The sequence below is a fragment of the Scyliorhinus torazame genome, chromosome 2 (genome assembly GCF_047496885.1).
Source record: "Scyliorhinus torazame isolate Kashiwa2021f chromosome 2, sScyTor2.1, whole genome shotgun sequence".
Lineage (NCBI taxonomy): Eukaryota > Metazoa > Chordata > Chondrichthyes > Carcharhiniformes > Scyliorhinidae > Scyliorhinus > Scyliorhinus torazame.
Window position 1 is genome coordinate 183,742,530 of NC_092708.1, and position 27,006 is coordinate 183,769,535.

The 27,006-nt window shown below is 46.2% G+C and overlaps 1 protein-coding gene across 11 annotated transcripts in view; it reads left to right on the top strand.

The window, feature by feature from the left end:
- The window catches only part of hdac4 (histone deacetylase 4), a 780,143-nt gene that overhangs the window by 402,021 nt on the left and 351,116 nt on the right, over positions 1–27,006 (top strand). For all 11 annotated transcript variants that reach the window (XM_072481039.1, XM_072481057.1, XM_072481031.1 and 8 more), the window contains one exon: positions 20,827–21,068. In XM_072481039.1, coding sequence (XP_072337140.1) covers positions 20,827–21,068 — 242 coding nt within the window. The remainder of the gene's footprint in view (positions 1–20,826; positions 21,069–27,006) is intronic.

The following is a 27,006-nucleotide window of genomic DNA, read 5'->3' on the forward strand; positions in this document are numbered from 1 at the left end:
CCTTGTCCATCAGCACTTTAAAACTTACTGAATTGTGGTCACTGTTCCCGAAGTGCTCCCCTACTGAAACCTCTACCACCTGACTGCGCTCATTCCCCAATACCAGGTCCAGTACAGCCCCTTCCCAAGTTGGACTATCTACATATTGTTTTAAGAAGCCCTCCTGGATGCTCCTCACAAACTCTGCCCCGTCCAAGCCCCTAGCACTAAGTGAGTCCCAGTCAATATTGGGGAAGTTAAAGTCTCTCATCACGACAACCCTGTTGCTTTTACTCCTTTCCAAAATTTGTCTACCTATCTGCTCCTCTTATCTCCCGCTGGCTGTTGGGTGGCCTGTCATAAACCCCCAACATTGTAACTGCACCCTTATTTCTGATCTCTACCCATTTAGCCTCGCTGCCCTCGGAGGTGTCCTCCAGCAGTACAACTGTGATATTCTCCCTAACCAGTATCACAACTCCTCTGCCCCTTTTACCTCCCCCTCTATCCCGCCTGAAACATCTAAATCCTGAAATGTTTAGCTGCCAGTCCTGTCCTTCCCTCAACCAGGTCTCTGTAATGGCAACAACATCATAGTTCCAAGTACTAATCCAAGCTCTAAGTTCATCTGCCTTACTTGTTATACTTCTTGCATTAAAACATATGCATTTCAGGCCACCAGTCCCACTGCTTTCATCAACATCTCCCTGTCTGCTCTTCCTCAGAGCCATAGTGGCCCTATTTCCTCGTTCTCCCTCAAACTTTTCACCTTCTGACCTATTGCTCCGGTGCCCACCCCCCTGCCATACTAGTTTAAACCCTCCCGTGTGACACTAGCAAAACTCGTGGCCAGGATATTTATGCCTCTCTAGTTTAAATGCAACCCTTCCTTCTTATACAGGTCACACCTGCCCCGGAAGAGCTCCCAGTGGCCCAGATAATTGAAACCCACCCTCCTGCATCAGCTGTTTAGCCACGTGTTTAGTTGCTCTATCTTCCTATTTCTAACCTCACTGGCACGTGGCACAGGGAACAATTTTGCATGAGTATTATGGAAAAAAGAGACACGTCAAAACTTTTTGCCTTGCACTCATCGGGACACTTCACAAGTATACTGACATAAGAGGAAAACAACGGTGAGAAGATATTGCTGATTGTTTCACAAGTACACTCTGGTTGAGACATTGTCATGGAGAATGCACCACATAACAGACAGTTAACTGCCAAGCACTGTTTGAAATTTTAGCCAGGCAGTTTGACCCTGATTGGTCAAGGCATTGCCCTGAGGAATCAGTCAGCAAATGGCTGTCATTTATTTTGTTTAGCTGAAATAGCGCAGTTTCTGTTTCATGTTCTTTCTGTCTGGAAGGTACATATATTAATACACAGGGCCCTACATTTTACACACAGAAAGAACAAACTAATGAATTTAGGGGTTGTCTAAACATGCTGACGTTATGGGCACGATGTTAACATTCATGTTGCTGGTAATTTAGTTGTTTACATGGAGCAGTTAGTATAAAGGGCCTGGCATTCTAAACCAGAGAAGAGATGCAATGTTTGTGAACATCTGCAGTTAAATTATAGTGTTGAAATCTCACTCTCTATCCCTCCACACAATATAATCTCATTTTTTTTTCTCAACCATAAGAATTTTTTTTTTCTTGGTTCAGCTTTGGTTTATTAGCTGTTCTGTGGACCTGTATTGACACTATGAATAAGCACTAATAGGCAATTACATCTGACCACCCATCGATATCTGCACGTTCCTCAGGATAGAGACCTAGGCACAACCATCTTCAGCTGTTGCGTCAATGACCTTCCATCCTTAGTGACGACTTGAGTACTGAAGCAGTCCATGCCCATGTGCAGCAAGACCCGAACAATGTCCAAGCTATGACAAGTGGCAAATGACATTCACGCCATCTCCAACAAGAGAGAGTCTAACCATTTCCCCATGATATTCAATAGTATTACTGTCGCTGAATCCCCACTATCAACATCCTGGGAATACCATTGAGAAAAACTGAAGTCGACCTGCCACAAGAGCAGTTCAGAGGCTGGGAATTCTGCGGAGAGTAACCCACCTCTTATCTCTCCAAGGTCTGTCAACCACCTATAAGGCACATGCCAGAAATGTAATGAAATACTCTCCATTTGCCTGGATGAATGCAGCTCCGAGGGCACTCGAGAAGGTTTACATAAAAAAGTAGTCTGCTTGCCTGGCACCCCAATGGCAGCAGTGTGAGATCATATACATGATGCACTGCAGCAATTCAACAAGGCTCCTTCAATAGCACCTTCTAAACCTATGACCTCTACCACCCAAAAGGGCAGCAGGTGCATGGGACACCACTACCTGCCAAGTTCCCCTCAAAGTCACACACCATCCTGACTTGGAAATGCATCACTGTTGCCTCACTGTTTCTTGGTCAAAATCCGGTAACTCCCGAACACTGTATGGCCAGCGGTTCATGAAGGCAGCACAACACCACCTTCTCAAGGGGCAATTAGGGATGGGCAATAAATGCTAGCCCAGCCAGAGATGCCCGTACCTCATAAAACTTATTGACAAAAAGTATAACTTTAAGAATGTAATCTGAATAAATCATGGGCGGGATTCTCCTCCCCGCTGCGCCACTTTTCTGCCTCGACCCACCGGCGGGATTATCCATGACGCCGGCCAGTCAATGAGGTTTCCCATTGTTGGGCAGCCCCACACTGTCGGGAAACCCCAGGTGCCGGCAAAACAGAATCCCGCCGGCGGAGAATCCCACCCCATATTCCTGCTATGGTGTGCCTTCCAAAACCACTGCCACCTAAAAGCATTTTGAAACGTGCATTCTTGTTTTATTGAGTTTTAATTTATGTCACTGACAGTTTACTGCCATCAGAATTGTTTGCTACTGGGAAGGGCCTGGTAGCAGTTTAATTTTTTACATGAGATTGCAGGGGAAATTGATAATGAGCATTTGAATTGTAAAACTGATCCAAAAGTTGTATAACCACATTTGTATATTATTTCATCTGTGTGTTCAAATAGACTTTTGGAAAATATTTTGGTATATGTGGAAGCACTCATTTGCTCAATATATGGTGATAAATTCTTTGTTCTGGGAGGTTGATTTTGAACTCTGTACAGTCGGTCCTTTGTAGTCCACATCCTGTTTACTTTTTGTGAAACTGATGAGAAAATATCCAGTGGAAATAGAAAACAGGTGCAATTACTCAATGATTCTGAATACTAGGCATTTAAAGCATTCAGGTCTTTGGAGGGATATTCTTTTTGTTTGCTTTTGGTTTTATGTTTGCCATTTATCTTAGAGAGCAGTCATTATAATTTTTATAAGTTTGTGTTTTGTTAAGTTAAATGTTTATTCCTGTTAACATTATGTAGGTCTGGTATTGGTATACTGTACTGCTTATTAAGTGCATCTTTACTGGGTGTCATCTGTGACTATAATTTTTATGTATTATGTCTAGACGAATCTGTCTTCACAAAAGAGGACACAAATCCGATATTAGAAATATTGGAGAATGAAAAGTTTAGTGAGAGGGAAGAACTGAGGGAGATCAATATTAGTAAAGAAATGGTGCTGGGAAAATTGATGGGATTGAAGGCAGATAATTCCTCGAGGTCTGATAATCTGCATCCCAGAGTGTTTAAGGAGGTGGCTCTGGAAATAGTGGGTGCATTGGTGGTCACCTTTTGGGATTCTATAAACTCTACAACAGTTCCTGCAGTTTGGAGGGTAGCCAATGTCATCCAATATTCAAAAAGGGAGGTAGAGAGAATACAGGGAATTATAGACCAGTAAGTCTAACATCGGTAGTGGGAAAATTCTTGAATCCATTCTCAAGGACTTTATAGTGGAACATTTAGAAAGTAGTGGCAGGATCAGTCAGAGTCAGCATGGATTCTTTTTTAAAAATAAATTTAGTGTGCCCAATTAATTTTTTCCAATTAAGGGACAATTTAGCGTGGCCAATCCACCTACCCTGCACATCTTTGGGTTGTGGGGGTGAAACCCACATAGGGAGAATATGCAAACTCCACACGGACAGTGACCCACAGCCTGGGACCTCGGGGCCGTGAGGCAGCAGTGATACCCTGTCAGCATGAATGTACGAAGGGGAAATCATGCTTGATAAATCTGTTGGACTTCTTTGAAGATGTAACCAGTACAGTTGACAGGGGGAACCAGTCGATGTGGTATATTTGGATTTTCAGAAGGTGTTTGACAAAGTCCCGCAAAAGAGATTATTGTGCAAGATTAAAGTGCATGAGATTGGGGCAAGTGTATTGAGGTGGATAGAAAACTGATTGGTAGAGAAGAAACAAAGAATAGGAATTAATGGGTCCTTTTCAAATTGGCAGGCAGTAACTAGTGGGATGCCACAGGGATCGGTGCTGCGACCCCAGCTATTCACAATATATATTAATGATTTGCATGAGGGAATAAAATGTAACATCTCAAAGTTTGCAGATGATACCAAGTTGGGAGGGTGGAAGGGTGAACTGTGACGAGAATGCAGAGATCCTACAGCAAGATCTGCTCAGGTTGGGCAAATCAACAGCAGATTCAGTATAATTTGTATAAGTGTGAGGTTACTCACTTTAGAAGCAAAACAGGAAGGCAGATTGCTATCTGAATGGTTGTAAGTTGGGAGAGGGGAGTGTGCAGCGGGACCTGTGTGTCCTTGGGCACAAGTCGCTGAAGGTAAGCATGTAGGTGCAGTGCAGCAGGTGGTAAAGAAGGCTAATGGTATGTTGGCCTTCATTGCGAGAGGTTTCGAGTACAGTAGCAGGGACGTGTTGCTGCAATTATACAAGGCCTTGGTGAGGCCTCACCTAGAATATTGTGTGCAATTTTGGCCTCCTTTTCTGAGGAAGGATGTTCTTGCTCTCGAGGGAGTGCAGTGAAGGTTTATCAGACTGATTCCAGGGATGGCGGGACTGTCACATGAGGAGAGATTGACTAGGTTAGGATTGTTCTCGCTGGCATTCCGAAGAATGAGGGGGGATCTCATAGAGACTTATAACATTCTAATAAGACTAGACCGGGTAGATGCAGCGAAGATGTTCCCAATGGTGGTTGTGCCCAGAACCAGGGGTCACAGTCTGAGGATTCAGGGTAAATCATTTTGGATAGAGATGAGGAGACATTTCTTCACTCAAAGAGTGGTGAGCCTGTGGAATTTATTACCACAGGAAGTAGTTGATGCTAAAACATTGAATATATTCAAGAGGCGCTAGATATAGCACTTGGGGTGAATGGGATCAAAGGCTATGGGGAGAAAGCGGGATTAGGCTATTGAGTTGGATGATCAGCCATGATAAAAGGGGGAGCAAGCTCAAAGGGCGAAAAGGCCTCCTTCTTCTCCTATCTTCTATATATCTATGTATCTATATCTTGCTGTCTGATGGCAGTATAATTTTAGAATTGCGAAACATCAAAGCATTTCTTCAGAATCAAATCCATATATCTACAACCCTGAGAAACAACTTCAACAAGGTTCTAAATTGTTTCACAGTGCCAATTGTACCATAATTAACCATGAAAGAAGTATAAGTCATCCCTCTTGTGTGGAAGTTTGTGAATGTGCAGGGTTTCAAAAGAAAATTGATGCAAAGACTCGAGTCTAGCAATTGGATGGCACATCGCCCATTTTTCTGGTGCTTAAGAATCCATATGGCAAGATGTGCTGCAGTCTTTGACATGTTTTGTCAATTTATCCTTCTCCACTGTCATCCAGTTAGGTATGACTGCACTTGCCTGGTTCCATTCTTACATGTCTAATCATAGCCAGAGAATCCCCTGGAATTGCATTTCTTGCTACTCCAGCACCATTATGGTGTCTTTTAAGGATCTGTCAATGGGTCCTTCATATTTATCATCTAGATGCTGCTCCTCGGTGGCATCATCTGACCAACACACTGGATTTCCACTAGTACATCAGTAACATCCAACTCTACCTCAAATATCACCTCTCTTGACTCCTCCACTGTATCTAAATTGTCACATCACATGTCTAATATCCAGTACTGGATGGATAGAAATTCCCTCCAATGTAACATAAAATCATGGAACCATGGAATACCTACAGTGCAGAAGGAGGCCATTTGGCGCATCGAGTCTGCACCAACCCTCAAAGAGCACTCTACCTAGGCCCACTCGTCCACTCTATCCCCGAGCCCCACCTAACCTATGGGTCAATTTCATCATGGCCAATCCACCTAACCTGCACATCGTTGGCTTGTGGGAGGAAACCGGAAAACTGAGAAAATTCACGCAGACCACGCGAAGAATGTGCAAATCCCACACAGTCACCCAAAGACTGAATTGAATCCGGATCCCTGGCACTGAGAGGCAGAAGTGCTAACCACTGTGCCACCATGCTGCCTTTCATTGGGAAGATGAAAACCATTGTTTTCAGTGCTCACCATAAACTGCTTCCTAGCCACCTATCCCTGGCTGTGGCAGGACACATGTTTGAAACCTTAATGTCATATTTGGCCCCGAGGTGAGCTTCCAAACACAAATTCTCACAAGCACTAACTCCACCTATTTCCATCTTCATCACATCACCTTACTTCGCTGCTGACCCAGCTCATCTGCTGCGGTTACCCTCATTCATGCCTTCAATACCTCTATAGACTCAATTCTGACAACGTACGCCTGACTGGTCTCACATGTTCTACCCTCCAAACTGGAGGTCATGCAAAACTCTCCTCCCATGTCATAATTCACAGCAAGTCCTGTTCCCTTTCATTCTGGTGCTCTGTAACCTACATTGTTCCTGGTCAAGCAACATCCTGATTTAAAATTCTCACCCTTGTTCTCAAATCCTTCCATGGTTTTGCCCCTCACTATCTCAGTAAATGGTGCGGTCCGATCATCAACCTGGGAAGAGAAAAACTTACCTTCTTCCCAGAGCTGCTCTTGTGTCCCTTCAGATGTCAGATTTCTTGAGGCCTGAGTTAAACCCAAAAAGTAGATTAAATACGAATCTGCCCAGTCTTATTAAAATATTTAATTGGCTAACTTGACTCCTTACGGGGATAGGGTGGAGGTGTGCACTTAAGTGGGGTGCTCTTTCCAAGGGCCGGAGCAGACTTGATGGGCCGAATGGCCTCCTTCTGCATTGTAAATTCTATGATTCTCTTCATTAGTACCCAAAACTCTCCAACATTACAATAACGTTAGGATGTGTATGCACTTCCATTTACTTTTTTCCAATTATGGGGCAATTTAGCTTGGCCAATTCACCTGCCCCGCACTTCTTTGGGTTGTGGGGGTGAAACCCATGCAGACACGGGAGAGAATGTGAAAACTCCACTCGGACAGGGGCCGGGATTGAACACGGGTCCTCGGTGCCGTGAGGCAGCAGTGCTAACCACTGCACTACCGTGCCGCCCGTGAACTTCTATTTACAGAGGAGTTTTTCAGTTTGTGCCTCTACTCTTCCTGCTAACAAGTCAATGGAATTGTTAGATAAGCAATAGTTACATAACATATTGCAAATAAACAAACTTTGGGGTTTACAGCATATGGAATTTGCATAAATGTGGAAAGTTCTCTTCACTACTAATAGTTTCAACAACTGTCAGATTATCTTATACTTTGTGCCAATGAGGGAATGGAAGTTCGTCAGTCGTATTGAGTCATACTTGATCTTGAAAGGTCAAACATTTTTTTCTCGACACTTAACTACGCTTCAAGGCAAGTTCAAAGAATTGCATTGCTGTCATCATCCTGGTTAGTGTGTGATAAACTACGATCTTGTGTTCAGCAACTTGAATATTTTGGCATAATAGCACGCTCATTCTTAATCCCATTAATAATGATATTGCGAACACAAACATTATTCTGTTATTATCATGTTGTATTTATTGTTAAATAATTTTAAATCAAGTATGTTTTCCTTCACTTAGATCAAATATGATTTGAGTCCCCTTAAGATCCACAAGTATTCGGAGCTGGAGAAGGCCATTTGACTCCGTGAGCCTGCTCCACCATCATGGTTGATCTAATAATGGCCTTTTCTTCACTTTCCTGCTTGTTCTCCATAACTCTTGATTCCCATGTTGATCAAAAATCTGTCTAACTCCGCCTAGAATAAATTCCACCATTCTCTGGAGAAGAAAAGTCCAATGTCTAATACTCTCTGAGAGAAGTAATTTCTCCTTATCTCCAATTAGACTTATTACAATCACAGACCAGATCACAATTGAGGCTAGGATACTGGACTGAAACCCCAATATTTTAGTTCATTTGAAAAACTGTGTGAAAAGAATGATTTGCTCCAGGAGTGATTGCATGAAGAAATAGGGCTTGGTTATTTTTAAAACAAAACTTTATTATAACTACAATATTAAACTTTTTAACTTCCCACCTAAAAAGAACAGCTTACAATTTACACCTTAACACAACTATACAAATTCCCATTAAACAACAAAAAAATAAACCTACAGATCTCAATCTATCTTGCTGTGGAAGAATTATGGACTCAGTATCAGGCAGATCAGAAGGCAACTCCTCTCCAAAGTTTCACCACCAACTCCCTCTACTGCTTCCAAAATGTCTCTCTGCGTTCCTTGTCTCCAGCCAGCAATGATCTATTTTTTTAAATAATCTTTATTGTCGCAAGTAGGCTTACATGAGAGGTATGGACAGGGTGGATAGCAACAAGCTTATTCCAAGAGTGGGGGTGTCAATTACAAGGGATCACGATTTCAAGGTGAGAGGCGGAAAGTTTAAGGGAGATGTGTGTGGAAAGTTTTTTACGCAGAGGGTGGTGGGTGCCTGGAACGCTTTGCCAGCGGAGGTGGTAGAGGCGGGCACAATAGCATCATTTAAGATGCATCTAGACAGATATATGAACGGGCGGGGAAGAGAGGGAAGTAGATCCTTGGAAAATAGGTGACAGGTTTAGATAAAGGATCTGGATCGGCGCAGGCTGGGAGGGCCGAAGGGCCTGTTCCTGTGCTGTAATTTTCTTTGTTCGTTGTTCTACATTAACACTGCAATGAAATTACTGTGAAAAGCCCCTAGTCGCCACATTCCAGCGCCTGCTCGGGTACACAGAGGGAGAATTTAGAATGTCCAAATTACCTAATAAGCACTTATTTTGGGACTTGTGGGAGGAAACAAGAGCACCTGGAGGAAACCCACGGAGACACGGGGAGAATGTGCAGACTCCACACAAACAGTGACCCAAGCTGGGAATCGAACCTGCGACCCTGGAGCTGTGAAGCAACAGTGCTATCTACTGTGCTGCTGATCTCTCCAAGCTGAAAAACAACTTGTCTCTGCAGGCTGCAAGCACATCAACTCCCCAGGGACTTCCCCAGGCAAACCACTATGCGTTAACTCAGACTGAAAAACACATTCCTTCTTCAATTTCACCTACTGGCTGCTAAACCCACCCAGGCCCTGCAGAACAGAATTCTTTTTAAACAAACACTTTTTAACTCATGCTGTTTAACCCTTAAATTGCCCACTACATTTATAATCCAATTTTCCAAACATCTTACAGTTGTCACAGGCTACCCTACAAACATCTTCCCAGCATCTACCCTGTCAAGTTCTCTCAGAATATTATACATTTCAATAAGGTCACCTCAATTAATATAGGTCTAACCTGGATATTTTAGCCAAACCTAATGCTATCCCTCAAATCCACAAAACTGCATTCTAGCACTTGGATGGATTACACTGATTCTTACATGTACCAACTTGTATTTTCTTACATCTTTTAAATTGGGCTGACCTATTTTGATTTGGTCTATGGCAGGGTTTTGTAAACCTTACCAACCACGGAACCCTTTTAACCTTCTGAGGTTTCAATGGGCCGAGGTCGTGTGAAACGGAGAGGGAAGGGATTGATACTGGGTGAGGTGTTTACGAGAGGAGGTGGATGGGAGGGATTCTGGGAGGGGTGAGTGGAGAGTTAGTTATGTGGAACATGAGGGAGTTGGGAGGGCCAGTGAAGAGGCCGAAGGTTCTCACGCACTTAAAAGTTTGAAGGCCAATGTGGCTATGCTGCAGGAGACCTATTTGAGGGTGAAGGATCAGGTGAGGCTTAGGACGGGCTGGGTAAGCCAAGTGTTTCATTTGGGGTTTGACAGTAGGGCACGGGGTGGGGGTAGCGGTTTTGGTTAGTAAGAGAGTGAGGTTCGAGATGGAGAAGGTGGTGGCGGACCAGGGAGGTTGGTACGTGATAGTGACGGGGCTTTGGAAGGGAGGTTGGTGGCATTGGCAGACGTGTATGGCCGTAACTGGGACGATGTAGGGTTCGTGAGGAAGGTATGTGAGGCCATCCCTGACTTGGATTCGCATGAGCTGATAGTGGGTGGGGACTGGAACTTGGTGCAGAAGCCAAGGCTGGATAGGTCGAGGTTTCTGCACCCAGGGGAACGGGGCTATTCGTTTTTCTACTCTGTCCATAAGGTCTATTTGAGGATAGATTTTTTTTGTCGTAGGGAAGGTGCTATTGGCTGAGGTTAAGGGATCGGAGTACTCGGCAACAGCAATTTCGGATCATGCATTGGGTGGACATGGTTTTGGAGAAGGGGACAGTGCAGAGGCCGGGGTGGAGATTGGATGTGGGGTTGTTCGGGACCGAGGTTTTTGTGAAAAGATCAGGAGTGTAATTGAGGAATAGGTGGGGTTTAATTGCACGGTGGAGGAATCGTAGACAGTGGTATCGGAAGCTCTGAAGGAGGAGGTGAGGGGCTGGTGATATTGTTTTAAGGCAAAGGTGGATAAAGAGGAGAGGGTGGAGTGGCAAAGGTTGATGGATGAGATGTTGGAGGTGGGTGGACAAGGAGGTATGTGGGGCATGCAGATTCAGTGCTTTTGGATAGAAGGAGGAAGCTATCGGCTAGTTTTAATCGGTTGTCCACAAGGAAAGTGATGCGACAATTGAGGCGGGCGAGGGGAGCAGTTTGAGTATGGGGAGAAGGTCGGACGCATGTTGGCAGGTCAACTTCGGCGGCGAGGAAATTGTTAAGGTGCGGGATAGGACGGGGAAATTGGTGATGGCCCCAGATTAATAGGGCGTTCGAGGAGTTTTATGAGAAGTTGTATAGGTAAGAGCCACCGGGAGAGGACCAGGAGATATGGGAATTCCTGGGCGGTTTGGAATACCCGAGGTTAGGGCCACATTGGAGGGAGTGATAGGGGAGCAGGCGATAAAGGAGACAATTGGGAGGATGCAGCCGGGGAAGGTGCCAGGGCCAAATATATTCCCTGTGGAGTATTATAAGAAATTTAGAGATATGTTGGCGCCACTGATGGGGCTGCTTGGGGAGGCGATAGGGTAAGGGGTGCTGCCACAGACTTTGGGGCAGGCCTCGATCTCCTTGCTGCTAAAGAAGGATAAAGATCCAACAGAGTGTGGGTCGTACAGACTTATATCGTTATTGAATGTGGATACGAAAATACTGGCGAAGGTGCTGGCGATTAGGTTGGAGGGGTGCCTCCCAAATGTGATGGGGAGGATCAGACAGGTTGTGAGAGGGAGGCAGCTATTGTCGAATATTAGGAGGGTGTTAATTGGGTTATGACACTGGCGGAGGGGAGGGAGACAGAGGTGGTGGTTGCACTGGACGCAGAAAAGCATTTGATTGGGTATAGTGGGGGTACGTGATGATGGTATTAGAGCGGTTTGGATTGGGTTGCGATTTGTGGAGTTGGTACGGTATTGTATAGGGGCGGAGGGCGAGTGTCCACACAAATAATGTGTTTGGGGTATATTGCTCTGCACCGGGGGACCAGGCAGAGGTGTCCTAGGTCCCCTCTGTTATTTGCGCAGGTGATTGAGCCGTTGGCCATTATGCTGAGGTGTTTGGGGGTGTGGAAAGGAATATTGCAGGATGGGGGGGGGATGCTGGAACGTAGGGGGCTGGATTCTCTGAATTTGAGGCTATGTCCCCACGCTGGCGTGAGAACGGTGGCGTTTTACGGCTGGAAATTTGGTGTTAAATGGCCACCATTCCTCCGTTTGTTTGGGGCTAGCAGCCGAGCAGCATAGAGCACCCGGCTTTAGCTGCCGACACGGCCCAGCGATTTGCCGGGTCCCTGGCCACGCATGGCAGGCAACCTGCAGCAGCCGCGGCATGCTGTTCGCGGAGCCCTGGACCACCCCCCAACAGTGCCCCCTGCCCCGGACAAAGTCGTCCCTGCCTGCGGATCGGGTCTCCCCCGACTGTGGCGGCGCTGGACTGAGTCTATGAGAGACCCACGCCGTCGGGAACTCGGCCGGTCGGGGGCGGAGCATTGCGGGGAGGGCCTCGGGTAACGTCTTGAGGCCGTCAGTACACCGCAGTTGGAGGGGGCAGGGCATCACGAAACAGGCGGAGCTTCGCGAAAGCACCCGATTTGGTCGGAAACTTGGATTCTCCAGCCCATCACCGAACGTGATTTTGACGTCGGCAACCGGAGAATCCCGCCAGCGTGTCTTTGTATGCAGATGATTTATTATTGTGTTTGTCAAGAGCCGAGTACGTCGGTGGGGGATACACTGGAGCTGTTACGAACGTTTGGGTCCTTTTCGGGGTATAAGTTAAATTTGGATAAAAGTTAATACTTTGGTGTCCTGGGCAGGAGTGCGGGGGGCTGTCATTCTGGCAGTGCAGGTGGCGCGGGTCTGGGGGGGATCTCCGTAAGTACAATCGTACTAGCTTGGTGGGGAGGGTGAAGGCGGACGTGGCAAGGTGGGATGGTCATCCTCTGTCACTGGCAGGCCGGGTGCAGGCGGTTACAATGAATGTGCTGCCGCGTTTTTTGTTTATATTTCAGTGCCTACCGATCTTTTTACCAAAGGCATTTTTCAAGGAGGTGGAGAAGTCAATTATTTGGGGGGGGGGGGCAGGGGGAAGGTGGCTAAGATTAGGAAGGTGCTTCTGCAGAGAGGACAGCAGGCGGGTGGGCAGGGCCTCCCGAATTTATTAATGTATTCCTTGGCAGCGAATGCTGTAAAAGTGAGGGGGGGGTGTCCAATGGGTCAGAATTGAGGAGAGTCTGTGCAGGAATTCGGGGCTGGGGGCATTGGCAACAGCGCCGCTCCCGATGGCCCCAGGGAAATATTCTGGGAGTCAGCAGAGGTGGCAACGCTGAAGATTTGGAGGCAGTTGAGGCATTACTTTAAGTTGTGGGCGGGGTCAAGAGAGATGCCTATTAGGGGGAACATAAGTTTGAGCCAGGGAAATGGGATGGGAGGTTTCAAAGATGGGAGGAAAAGGGGGCTAGGGTATTAAAGCACCCGTTCCTGGGAGGTTGTTTTGTGAGGCTGGAGGAGTTGGGGGAGAAATATGGACTGGGACAAGGGGAAGTCGTTAGATAGCTGCAGATCCAGCATTTTGCCAGGAAGGAAGTTCAGAGCTTCCTGATAGTGCCGGCCTCCACATTGTTGGAAGAGGTATTGACGGCAGGGGAAACGGAGAAGGGCGTGATGTCGGCGATTTATGGGAAGATTCTAGGGGAGGATAAGGTATTCGAGGGGATTAAAGTGGGTGAAAGAGTTAGGGGAGGCTGTGGAGGAGAGTCTGTGGTGTGAGGTGCTCCGAAGGGTGAACATCTCAACCTCGTGTGCGACGTTTGGGCTGATACAGCTGAAGTTTGTGTAAAGGGCGCACCTCACGAGGGCGAGGATGAGCTGACTCTTTGAGGGGATGGAGGATGTATGCGAGCACTGTGGGAGGAGCCCCGCAAACCAGGTGCACATGTTTTGGTCCTGCCCGAAGCTGGAGGGGTATTGGTGGGAAGTTTTTAATGTTATCTCGGGGTTGGTGCATTTCGGACCAGGGCCCCTAGAAGCCATTTTCGGGATCAGCCCGGGCTACAGGTGGGTGTGGGGGTAGATGCCTTAGTGTTCGCCTCGCTGATAGCCCGAAGGTACGTCCTATTGGGGTGAATGTCAGGTTCCATGCCCTGTGCCTCGGCGTGGCGAGGGGATATGCTTGACACCCGAGAAGGTGAAGTTTGAGTGAGAGAGAGGATGGAAGAGTTCGACAATTCATGGGGATTGTTTATCTTGCATTTTCAAGAATTGGATGCCATCGAACATTAGGAGGGGGCATCGGGGGAGTCGGTGGGGAGTGTATTGTTTACTATGTATGGGATGACCGTGGATTCACTATTGGTCTTTTTTGTTTTGTTGCATATGGAATGTAGGGGTGATGTTTGGGTTTGTTCGTTGAAAAGGAATCAGGTTGGGGGATTGTTATTGTATTTGTTATTGTTGGTTATCTTTTTTTTGTTGTATATTTGATTAAAAAGTGGAAAACGAGGAGAATAAAAATATTTTAAAGAAAACATACAAAAACAATTTTAAAAAAAAATAAACATTTTATTGAGGTCCCCATGCCATGCACCTGCCTCAGGCCCCCACCCTTCATACACCCCTACGGGCCTCCTCCCTTCTGGCCCCCTAAAGGCCTGGCACCACCAATCTGACCCCCTGGAAGTGCCATCCTGTCATCAGGGTACAGATGTGGCACCAACAGGGTATCACTGCTAGAGTGGCATTTCCCAGGTGCCAAGGCAGTGTCCTGCCCTGTCCCCGATCACCCAGGGCTCCAATGGCCTCCGAATCCCATACGTCATGGTCAAGTCTGGTCTCTGTTGATGGAGACCAGTACCGATTGGTGCTGACCTCGACCGGGCTGTGCATATTTCAGTGAATTTTAAGACTCATTTAAATATGTGGATCTGGATCACGCCCAGTGAGGGCGCCGAGGGTGGGGGGTACCGTGACCAGTTTGATGCCCAGATCGAACACGTTTAGGGGCTCTCCCACTATTCACTTGGAATAGCCGGATCAGTGCCAGACGCTCTGTGGCCAGAGAATCATGCCCTTAGAAATTTGTTTTTGTGACTTCCGGTGGCGGCTATGGAAGAGTTAAGTTGTGCATTTGGTGGATCCCGCTCTGGTCGGACTTTTGGACCTTTCCCCCATATTTCTACCGGACTTGAATTGTAAAACGGATGTTAGTGGCAATTGTTTACTGAATTCCCACTTCGGTGCAATCGCTCGATGATCGCCTGAGGAGTGATTGCTATTTTGTGGACCTCCAGCCACTTTGGGCATCGACCAGGATGAGTAACATTGAACCCAAGAAGGGATGGGTGAAGCTGGCATGTACGCGAGCCTAAGAGTACCCTGGCCACTCCCAAGGATGTCTGGGTACCACCGCAGGGAGCCTCTGGTGCTCTTGACAGATGGAGCACTGTTGGGCCAACATCTTAATATCCGTGTCCAAACTCGGCCATCAGACGTAGCTTCTCGCCAGCATCTTCATTTTGGACACTCTGGGATGTCCGCTGTGAAGATCCTTCGACATGATGACCTGGCCCTTCGCTGGGCAACAACCCTCGTGCCCCACAGGAGAATACAGTCTTCCACGGTCAGCTCCAACAATTTGGAGGAGAAAGCGTTCAATTCCCCTGTTAGCTGTCACTGCTGCCCACCATATAGCGCCAGTTGTCACACATTGGTATGTACAGGGTCGGTTTGCATCCTGTCACAAACACACGAGGCAAGGAGTCCATAAAATTCAAGGCAGCAATTACTTTGTCCGCTGAGGATTTGATCCACAAGGTAAGATGACTCAATGCGCCGCATGCACAATCTGGGTCCCTGGGCGGTGCTCGAAAGAGTATTTGTAAGCAACCAATAACAAAAGTCCAGCACTGGATCTTCGCAGACATTATTGGCGGAATTACCCTGTCTTCACTGAAGAAGTCTAGCAATGGCTTTTGATTGGTGACCATTAAAAAATGGCAGCCATAGACTTATTGATGAAACCTCTTTTCACCGAATACGACCACCAGACCTTCTTTTTCGATCTGGGCATATTTTCTCTTGGCCGCAGCAGCGGTTGAACGATCACAGCCGTTGCTCATCCGATGGGTCAGAACTGCCCAAATGCCATACAGTGAAGCATCTCACATGAGTTACAATAGTTTTGAAGAGTCAAAATGTGTCAACACTCCCGAAGAGGACAACCGCCGCTTCACCTTTAAAAACGCTACTTCCAGGTCCTGGCCTCAAGCCCAAGGCTGGCGCTTCTTCAAGAACAAGTGGGGGGCTGGGACGGTAGCCACATTTGGAATAAATCGACCATAGTAATTTACTTGTCCAGGAAAAGAACAAAGTTCTGTGGCATCTCGCAGAGCGGGGGCGCTTTGATCGCCCGTCTCATCTTGATGACCCGGTGTAGGCTGTCTCGGTCCACCCGACATCCTAAACATGCCACTTCTTTCACGTGAAACAGGCACTTCACGCAACGTAGGCAGACCCCATATTCGGAAAAACACTTTGAGACCGCCTCGAGGTTCTGCAAATGTTCTTGATCCATGGTCCCTGTGACTAACACGTTGCCTAAATAAACCGCAGTGTGATAAACCACGCAGGATGTTCTCCATGATGTGCTGGAAAACTACACACGTCGAGGATACCCTGAACGGGAGTCGGGTGCATTCATCGAGTCCTTTTGTGAGTAATAATTGTGATGTACTTCCAGGAGGATTTATCGCACTCCAGCTGTGGATAAGCATTGCTCATGTCCAATTTCGTGAATGTACAGCCACTGGCCAATGTTGCATAGAAATCTTCGATGCCTGGTAAAGGACAACGGTTCAATTTCGAAGCCATGTTCACGGTCAATTTATAGTCTCTGCATAGGCAGACTGTCTTTTCCGGCTTAATTACGGGGACCACCAGCGCTGCCCAATCAGCGAAGTGCAAATGTTGAATGATGCCCAAACTTTATAAATGCCAAAGTTAGGTCTCAACCTTCTCCACTAGAGCGTAGGGAACCAGGCGAGCACAAAAATATCGAAGCCTGGCTTTCGGGTCCAACTGGATTTTGGCCATGGCCCATTTAATGGTACCCAAACCAGGCTGAAAAACCTCCGTGAGTTTGTTCCGTTCCATACAGAGACTGCCAGACCCCACTTTGGGGACATGCGACTTTCTGACCCATAGACCACAATAAACAACAAAACTTCCTCCATGATAGTCCTCAGTACCAGGACCCTGAATACTTAGCCCCCTACTAAACTCCATATACACACACGACTGCATGGCAAAATTTGGCTCCAACTCCTTCTACACGTTTGCTGATGATACGACCATCGTGGGTAGGATCTCGAACAACGACGAGTCAGAATACAGGAGGGAGATAAAGAACCTAATTGAATGGTGTAACGACAACAAACCCTCAATGTCAGCAAAACTAAAGAGCTGGTCATTGACTTCAGGAAGCAAAGTTTTGTGCACACCCCTGTCTGCATCAATGGTGCCGAGGTGGAGAAGGTTGACAGCTTCAAATTCCTAAGTTGGGAACATCACCAACAATGTGTCCTGGTCCACCCACGTCAACACTATGACCAAGAAAGCACAACAGCGCCTATACTTCCTCAAGAAACTAAGGAAATTAGGCATGCCCACATTGACTCTCACCAACTTTTACAGATGCACCATAGAAAGCATCCTATCTGGCTGCATCACAGCCTGGTATGCCAACTGCTTGGTCCAAGACCGCAAGAAACTTCAGAGAGTCGTGAACACTGCCCAGTCCATCACACAAACCTGCCTCCCATCCATTGACTCTATCTATACCTCCCGCTGCCTGGAGAAAGTGGGCAGCATAATCAAAGACCCCTCCCACCCGGCATACCCACTCTTCCAACTTCTTCCATCTGGCAAGAGATAAAAAAGTCTGAGAACACGCACGAACAGATTCAAAAACAGTTTCTTCTCTGCTGTTACCAGACTCCTAAATGGTCCTCTTATGGACTGCTCTGATTACTACTACACTCCCGTATGCTTCCTCCAATGCCTGTGTCTATGTATTTATATTGTGTTCCTTGTGTTTTGTTTCATGTACTAAATGATCTGTTGAGCTGCTCGCAGAAAAATACTTTTCGCTGTACCTCGGTACACGTGACAATAAACAAATCCAATTTAATCCAATCCAATGCTGCCAATCCAACTGAAGCTGGTGTAGCGACGCAGCCCAACTGGTTAGGGCCGTTTCCTTGCACAACAATGAAGCGAAACTCCATTGATTGGTACCATGAACCACTGGAGTGAGGGTGGACCATACGATATTTAGTCATTCCCTTGTAGAAGTGGCCAAACGAGCTGCCGTGTTACCCAAAGACAAAGTATGCACTCCTTGTTTTAAAGGATCAAAAGTGCTCTGCGCCACTAGAGAAACAGCCGCTGTCGTATCCAGCTCCATTTGGAGCATCTGGCTATTTACTCATATCGGAATACGAATAGGGGCTACATGGGGCACTGCCAAACCATTAAGCTGCACCTCAGCCTCATCCTCTGCCTCTTCTGTGTCATCCAGATGCTGCTGACGCCTACCTCAACTGGGGAGCCTGGAGTGCTGGCCCTACTGCTTGCGGGTACGCCTGGAGTGGCGTCCACATGTTGTGCACGGGCCAGAATCACCTTCAGGTTTCTGTATCCAGTTCTTTGTCCAGGTGGCAGACTCATAGCGGCGTTCTGCCATGGCGCAGGGAGACCACGTGAGGGGTGATATCCCAAGATACTCTCCTCCATTCCATATATCTCTTGGACATTCTGTGCTTTCTTGAGACGGAGTGCAGTAGCACCTGCTGAAAAGTTAGGGAGACTGCATAAAAGTTTTTTCTGAATCTCCATATAATATTGATAGCACAGACCAAACGATCATGGGGTATATCGGCCAAAATAGTTCCATTCTCTCAAAATTCTTCCGTAGCCGGGTTAAGAACTTGGTGATGGACTCACAGGAGGACCTCTGCCATATTAAACCAATATCTTTGAATGATTATTGACTAGGTCGGGTTAGTCTTGTACCACAAGCGTCACAAGCTGGTCAAAGATTACGTATCCGGAGTCGCCGGGTATGTGAGACTCGGGATCACCCGAACGTATGCGGTCCACAGGCCGTCAATAGTGTCACCGTCTTTTTGATTTGATTTATTATTGTCACATGTATTAGTATACAGTGAAAAGTATTGTTTCTTGCATGCTGTGCAAACAGTGCATTCCGTACATAGGGAAGGAAGGAGAGACTGCAGAATATAATGTTACAGTTATAGCAAGGTGTAGAGAAAAGATCAACTTAATACGAGGTAGGTAGTTTAAAGCAGTTAGAATGTAGTTTTAGAAGCATTGAACGAGAGTAAAAGATTGAATTATAGGGTATGCTGGGCACAGCTTGCAAGACGTCGCCTTGCTCCGGTGCCATCTTGAATCACCTGAGTCTGCTGCTCGTTCTCTGTGATATTGTCGGCCAGGAAGAAATAATGCATTCGTTCAGCGTTCCAGTCTTCAACACAGCCGTCACATGCATCTAACCGCCCAAACAGAGGTATGGCTAACCAAATAAATCCAAGCCTGGATCCAGAAAATTGGGGCAGTGGCTCAGCTGAGTATGTCGCAGCGTCGGCAGCATATCAGTTTATTACTCACAGCCAATTTAATAAGGGCACTGGAAGTCCACACCTAGTAAAATAAGACACTAAAGTTTTATTTACACAAACAATATGTACACTACCTAATAGATCCCTACCGGATTCCTGCTCCGACGGTGCCTTACTGGCCAACCTTACATACCTGGGTTAATTGAGATACCGCACCCCTAGCGGGGGAGCTCGTACTCCACCAGGAGCACGAGGATGATGAGCATTCCCACCCTGTAGGTTCCATGCGGGATATTGCACAGATAAACTGTTTCCACTGGTTGGAGATTCTAGGGGGCATCGTCTAAAAATTAGGGCCAGACCGTTCAGGAGAGATGTTAGGAAACACTTCTACGCACACTGGGTGGTAGAGGTTTGGACCTCTCCACAAATGTCAATTGATGCTTCATCAGTTGTTCATTTTAAATCTGAAATAGATAGTGTTTTTTGTTAAGCAAAGGTATTGAGGGATATGGTCCAAAGACAGGTATATGGAGTTAGGTCACAGATCAACCATGATCTCATTGAATGACAGAGCAGGCTAGAAGGGCTGAATGACCTACTCTTGTTCCTATGTTCCCATACATCAGCTTGGTCTACGGTAGAACTCCTGGATGTATCCAGCAGAACTCCAGGGTTCCGCAGAACCCCTGACCGCTTTTCGATTTGATATCCAGTTTTAGCAAATCTACATGATATATCATTTTCGGAAATTCATGTTTTGCTATGTTGAATTCAGGCTATCAATTTTTCAATATTCTTTTAACAATAATTAACAAAACTATTTTATTGTCGTTGTTGTGAGAGGTGAAGATTTTTAGCAAAAAATAATCTGAGGAAATAGTTGTCGGAAAGATTAAAGTCTTGAATAAGGTACATGTAAATATTTTAAGAGATTATTTAGTTTCTGATTAATCTCATTCAAGGAATTCTACCAGTCTTTTCAGTCAGGCTACAATCTATTTCTATCACATCCAGACAGACTACTTCCACTACCCAAATGAATGCAAATGTATCAATGTTTCTTCAGTTTGTTCAGCCAAGCCTGTAGCTTGGTTCACACTGGTTCTGTATTCCTGTGTTTTGCTGTCCTGCTCTCTGACACATCCTTCAAAGCAATGGCACTCAGGAAAACGATGGAGGTATTCGGCTGTTTACAACAGATATTGTGTAAACTGGACAGTGATCGTTCTGTTATACGTTGGTTTCATTGTACTCCTAATTTGTGCGTGTGTCAGTACCCATATCTATTACAATAGGGATCTTTAATTGATTCCCGAGATTTGTAATGAGTTTTTTGTTATAATGTTGGCATGCTAAAAATACCAGAATGAGTTACTGGTTCTAATTATTATATTGTATTTTTTATTCATAGTTGATATAAGCACACCATTGCCTCCTCAAGTCCAACCCAGTACACCAATGGATCTTCGGCTTGATCATCAGTTTACAGTGCCAGCTGCTGACCCCAATGTACGAGAACAGCAACTACAACAGGAATTGATTGCTCTAAAACAAAAACAGCAAATCCAACGTCAGCTTCTTATAGCAGAATTTCAGAGACAACATGAGCAGCTCTCACGGCAACATGAAGCCCAACTACAGGAGCACATAAAGGTAACCCAAAATATTAAAACCACTGTGACCAATTCAAACTGGACCTAATAAAGGGGTATCCGTTCTGAACTGATTTATAAGGATGTGGTTAACCAGATACTGTGATTTCAGCTGTTGTGATAGATTTTTTTTACAACAATTTACATTTATAAAGCAGATTTAATGTCATGAAATATTCAAAGGCTCTTAAGAGTAATATGAATAAAAATGCTGAGTGAATGCCCAAACATTTGATCAAAGAACTAGATTTTACCAGTAAAATGATGGGAAAGATGGATCGGCCCATCTGAGTCAGTTTTAAGGAAACAAAACAATAACAATGACTTCCTGGCAACATGACAGTAAAGATAAACATTACTCCCAACTTAAATTAGAGCGCAGAGCAGTATACTTTTTTTGAAAACGTATTTTATTACAAATGTGTATCAAGGCAGATTACAGCAAATAAACACCCTGGGAAACATACTTCCCAACAATCAACTATATAGTCTGTTAACATTTTTCCCCTTTTTCACCCCCACGCCTCCCATCATCCCCCCCCCCCTCTCCTGCGACGAATAGCTCCTCAAGCACGGTCACAAACGTCCCCACCTTTTCCCAAACCCCCCTGCTGATCCCCTTAACTCATGCTTTATGTTCTCTAATCGCAGGAAGCCGTACAGGTCACCCAACCATGCCACTACCCCCGGTGGCGATGTCGACCGCTACTCCAGCAAAATTCGCCGCCGTGCAATCAGAGAGGCGAAGGCCACGACAGCGGCCGTCCTCCTCTCCATGAACTCCAGCTTCTCTGAGACCCCAAATATCGCCACCAAAGGGTCCGGGTCCACCTCCTCCTCCACTATCCTGGCTAAGTCCGCGAACACTCCCGCCCAGAATCTTCCCAATTGTTCGCAACCCCAAAACATATGCGTGATTCGCTGGCCCCCGTCCACACCTCTCGCACTCATCTGCTACCCCTGAAAGAACCCATTCATTCTCACCCAAGTCATATGCACCCTGTGCACCATCTTAAACTATATCAGGCTCATCCTTGCACAAGAGGAGGTCCCATTTACCCTTCGTAGTGCCTCACTCCATACTCCCCAATTGATCTCCATTTACAACACCGATTCCCATTTCTTCTTGATCTTCACCACCCGCTCGCTTCCCTGCCCCCCCAGCCATTTGTATATATCCCCAATTCTTCCCTCCCCTTCCACATCCAGAAGCAGCAGTCGCTCCAGCAGGGTGTATGCAGGGTGTATCCCGGCAACCTCGGGAACCATCTCCAGACCTTTCGCGCAAAGTTCCTAACCTGCAGATACCTGAATTCACTCCCACTCGCAGCTCTACCCTCTCCCTTAGCTCCTCCAGACTGGCGAACCCTTCCTCCAAATACAAATCCCTCACCTTGACTAGCCCCTCTTCCCTCCACCTCCTGTATACACTATCCATCCTCCTCTGGCTCAAACCCATGATTCTCGCACAGCGCGTTAGCACCGACATCCCTTCCATCCTAAAATATCTCTTCAGCTGATTCCATACTTCACCGTGGACTGCACCACCGGGCTCCCTGAATACCTACTCGGAGCCTTTGGCAACGCGGCCGTCACCATAGCCCTCAAACTAGACCCCTTACATGATTCCGCCTCCATCCTGACCCACTCTACCCCGTCTCCTTCCCACCACCGCTGCACCATGTCCACATTTGCCGTCCAATAATAATGAAGCAAGTTCGGCAACGTCAACCCCGCCCTGGGTCCTCCCCACCCTCAGCACCTTCTCCGCCCATACAAAGTCCGAGATGATCGTGTCCACTTTCCGAAAAAGGCCTTTGGAAAAAGATCGGGAGAGCCTGAAAGATAAACCAGAACCTCGGCAGAATATTCATTTTCACCACTTGGACCCTCCTCCTAAGTTCCACCCTGGCCTCCTCCACCAGCTTCACTAAGTTCCACTTGTGGAGCCCTGTCCATTCCCTCGCTACCTGAATCCCCAAATACCTAAACCTGTCCCTCTATACCGTAAATGGCATCCCCCTTAAATTAGCCATCCCTCCTCGCTCATTCACCAGGAAAACCTCGCTTTTCCTCCTAGCTCATTCACCAGGAATACCTCGCTTTTCCCTACATTCAGTTTGTACCCCGAAAACTCTCCAAACCTCTCCAGCAGACTCATAATCCTTCTCATACTTGGCAACGGTTCCGAAACATACAGCAAGAGGTCATCGGCATAGAGCAACACCCGATGCTCCCTCTGTCCTCTCATAATCCCCCACCACTCCACCGACCCCCTGAGAGCCATCGCAAACAGCAATGGCGACAGCGGGCATCCCTGCCTCGTACCCCTGTGTAAGTCAAAGCTTTGTGAACTCATATCATTCGTCCTCACCCCCGCCCTTGGTGCCACATACAGCATCCTCACCCATGCCACAAATCTCGGCCCAAACCTTCCCAAAAGCTCCTTTCTCGCTCTTTAAATTAAATGCTTTGGCCCCAGTTATTCACAATCTGTATCAATGATTTGGATGTGGGGACCAAGTGTATTATTTCCAAGTTTGAGGATGATACAAAACTGGGTGGGAATGTAAGTTGTGAGGAGGATTCAAAGAGGCTTCTTGGGATTTAGACAGGCTAACTGAGTGGGCAAGGACATGCTAGATGGAATACTTGAAAAACGTGAAGTTATTTACTTTAGTAGGAAAAACAAAAATGCAGAGTATTTCTTAAATGGTGAGAGATTGGGAAGTGTTGATGGTCAAAGGTACCTTAGTGTCTGTGTTCACAAGTCACTGAAAGCTGAAATGCAGGTGCAGCAAGAAATTAGAAAAGAAAACTGTATGTTAGCCTTTATTGCAAGATAATTTGAATGCAGGAGTAAGGGTGCCTTGATGCAAGAGTATGGAGCCTTGGTGAGACCGCACCTGGAGTTTTGTAGACAATTTTGGTCATCTTACCAAAGGAAGGAAATACTTGCAATAGAGAGAGTCAACAGAGGTTCATCAGACTGATCCCTGGGTTGGCAGGGTTGTCCTATGAAGGGAGATTGAGGAGACTGGGCCCATGTCTGTTATTAAAGATGAAATCGCAAAGTACTTGGAAGTGCATGGTAAAATAGGACTGAGTCAGCACGGCTTTGTCAAAGGGCGGTTGTGTCTGACAAACCTGTTGGAGTTCTTTGAGGAAGTAACAAGAAAGATATACAAAGGAGAACCAGTGGATGTGATTTATTTAGATTTCCAGAAGGCCTTTGACAAGGTGCCGCATAGGAGACTGTTAAATAAGTTAAAAGCCCATGGTGTTAAGAGTAAGATCCTGGCATGGCTAGAGGATTGGCTGACTGGCAGAAGGCAGAGAGTGGGAATAAAGGGATCTTTTTCAGGTGGCAGCTGGTGACCACTGGTGAGTGGTGTGCCTCAGGGGTCTGTGCTGGGACCACAACTTTTCACAATATACATAAATGATCTGGAAGAAGGAACTGAAGGCATTGTTGCTAAGTTTGCAGATTACACAAGGATCTGTCGAGGGACAGGTAGTATTGAGGAAGCAAGGGGGCTGCAGAAGGATTTGGACAAGCTAGGAGAGTGGGCAATGAAGTGGCAAATGAAGTACAATGTGGAAACGTGTGAGGTTATGCACTTTGGAAGGAGGAATTTAGGCAGAGACTATTTTCTAAATGGGGAAATGCTTAGAAAATGAGAAGTGAAAAGGGACTTGGGAGTCCTTGTTCACGATTCTCTTAAGGTTAATGTGCAGGTTCAGTCAGCAGTTAAGAAGGCAAATGCAATGTTAGCATTCATGTCAAGAGGGCTAGAATACAAGACCAGGGATGTATTTCTGAGGCTATATAAGGCTCTGGTCAGACCCCATTTGGAGTATTGTGAGCAATTTTGGGCCCCGTATCTAAGGATGTGCTGGTCTTGGAAAGGGTCCAGAGGAGGTTCACAAGAATGATCCCTGGAATGAAGAACTTGTCGTATGAGAAACGGTTGAGGACTCTGGGCCTGTATTCGTTGGAGTTTAGAAGGATGAGGGAGGATCTTATTGAAACTTGCAGGATACTGTGAGGCCTGGATAGAGTGGATGTGGAGAGGAATTCCCACTTGTAGGAAAAAATAGAACCAGAGGACACCATCTCAGACTAAAGGGACGATCCTTTAAAACCGAGATGAGGAGGAATTTCTTCAGCCAGAGGGTGGTGAATCTGTGGAACTCTTTATCGCAGAAGGCTGTGGAGGCCAAATCATTGAGTGTCTTTAAGACAGAATTAGATAGGTTCTTGATTAATAAGGGGATTAGGGGTCATGGGGAGAAAGCAGGAGAATGGGGATGAGAAAATATCAGCCATGATTGAATGGCGGAGCAGACTCGATGGACCGAGTGGCCTAATTCTGCTCCTATGTCTTATGGTCTTATGTGCCTTGAATTTAGGTGAATGAGATGATTTCATTGAAGCAAGCAAAGTTTTCTTCAGGGCTCAATAGGGTAGATGCAGAAAGGCTAGGGGCAGTATAGAACCAAGGACTCCACCTCCGAATAAGAAGTAGCCATTTAGGATTGAGATGAGGAATTTTTTCACTCAGAGGGCGATGAATCTTTGGAATCCTCTACTCCAGAGGGCTCAATCATTGAGTATATTCAAGACCGGCATTGAGGGTTTTGGGGATAATGCAGGAAAATGGTGTTGAGTTAGAATGTCAGCCATAATCTAGAATGGCAGAACAAGCTTCAGGGGTCGAATGGACTACTCCTGCTCCTATTTCCTGTGCTCCTAGGAGGTGGGTCTCATGGCCAAGCTGAACTCTGAGAGAAAATGAAGGGCGATATGAGAGAAACTTGAAAAAGATACAAGGACAGGCTTTAGAGAAAATTTGGGCCCGATGGGCAAATGAAACAGCAGGCAGATGATTGGCCAATCTCAATCATAGACAAAGAATTCCATAAGCCCCTTGCATTTGCTGGAAGTGGGGGTGAAAGGGAAAAAGATTTTGGAAGAAGCTGTAAATAATTAATAAGGATTACTACCAGTGCCACGTGCTATTCAGAGTAGAAATGACAGGATATATTGGATGAATGCGTGGCTGAAGAGATGGTGTCAAGGGGAGGGTTTCAGATTCCTGGGGCATTGGGACTGTTTCTGGGGGAGATGAGACCTGTACAAACTGGACGGGTTACACCTGGACAGGACTGGGACTGATGTCCTAGTGGGGCTATTTGCTAGAGCAGTTGGGGAGGGTTTAAACTAATATGCCAGGGGGATGGGAACCTATGCAAGGAGACAGAGAAAGAGGGAGCAAGGACAAAAACAAAAGGTAGAAAAATGAATAAGAAAAGTGATAGGTGGAGAAACCAAGGGCAAAAGAGAAAAATGTTGGGAGCAAGTCAAACAATGTGAAAAAGACAAACTTAAAGGCTCTGTGCCTTAATGCATGGAGCATTTGTAATAAAGTGGATGAACTAATCGCGCAGATCGATATAAATGGGTATGATATCATTGGGATTACGGAGACATGGCTGCAGGGTGACCAGGGATGGGAACTGAATGTCCCAGGATTTTCAGTATTTAGGAAGGACAGGCATAGCACTGCTGGTTAAAGAGGAAATTAACACAATAGTGAGAAAGAATATTAGCTCTGACGATGTGGAGTCTGTATGGGTAGAATTGAGAAATACCATGGGGCAAAAAACATTAGTGGGTGTCATATATAGACCCCAAACTGAGGTGGTGACGTTGCGAATGGCATTAAACGCGAAATTAGAGATGCATGTAATAAGGGAATATTGGTGATCATGGGTGATTTTAATCTTCACATAGATAGGGCAAATCAATTTAGCCAAAGTGCCGTAGAGGAGGAATTCCTGGAGTATATACGGGATGGTTTTCTTGACCAATATTGCAGGAACCAACTAGAGAGCAGGCCATCCTAGACTGGGTACTGTGTAATGAGGAGGAAATC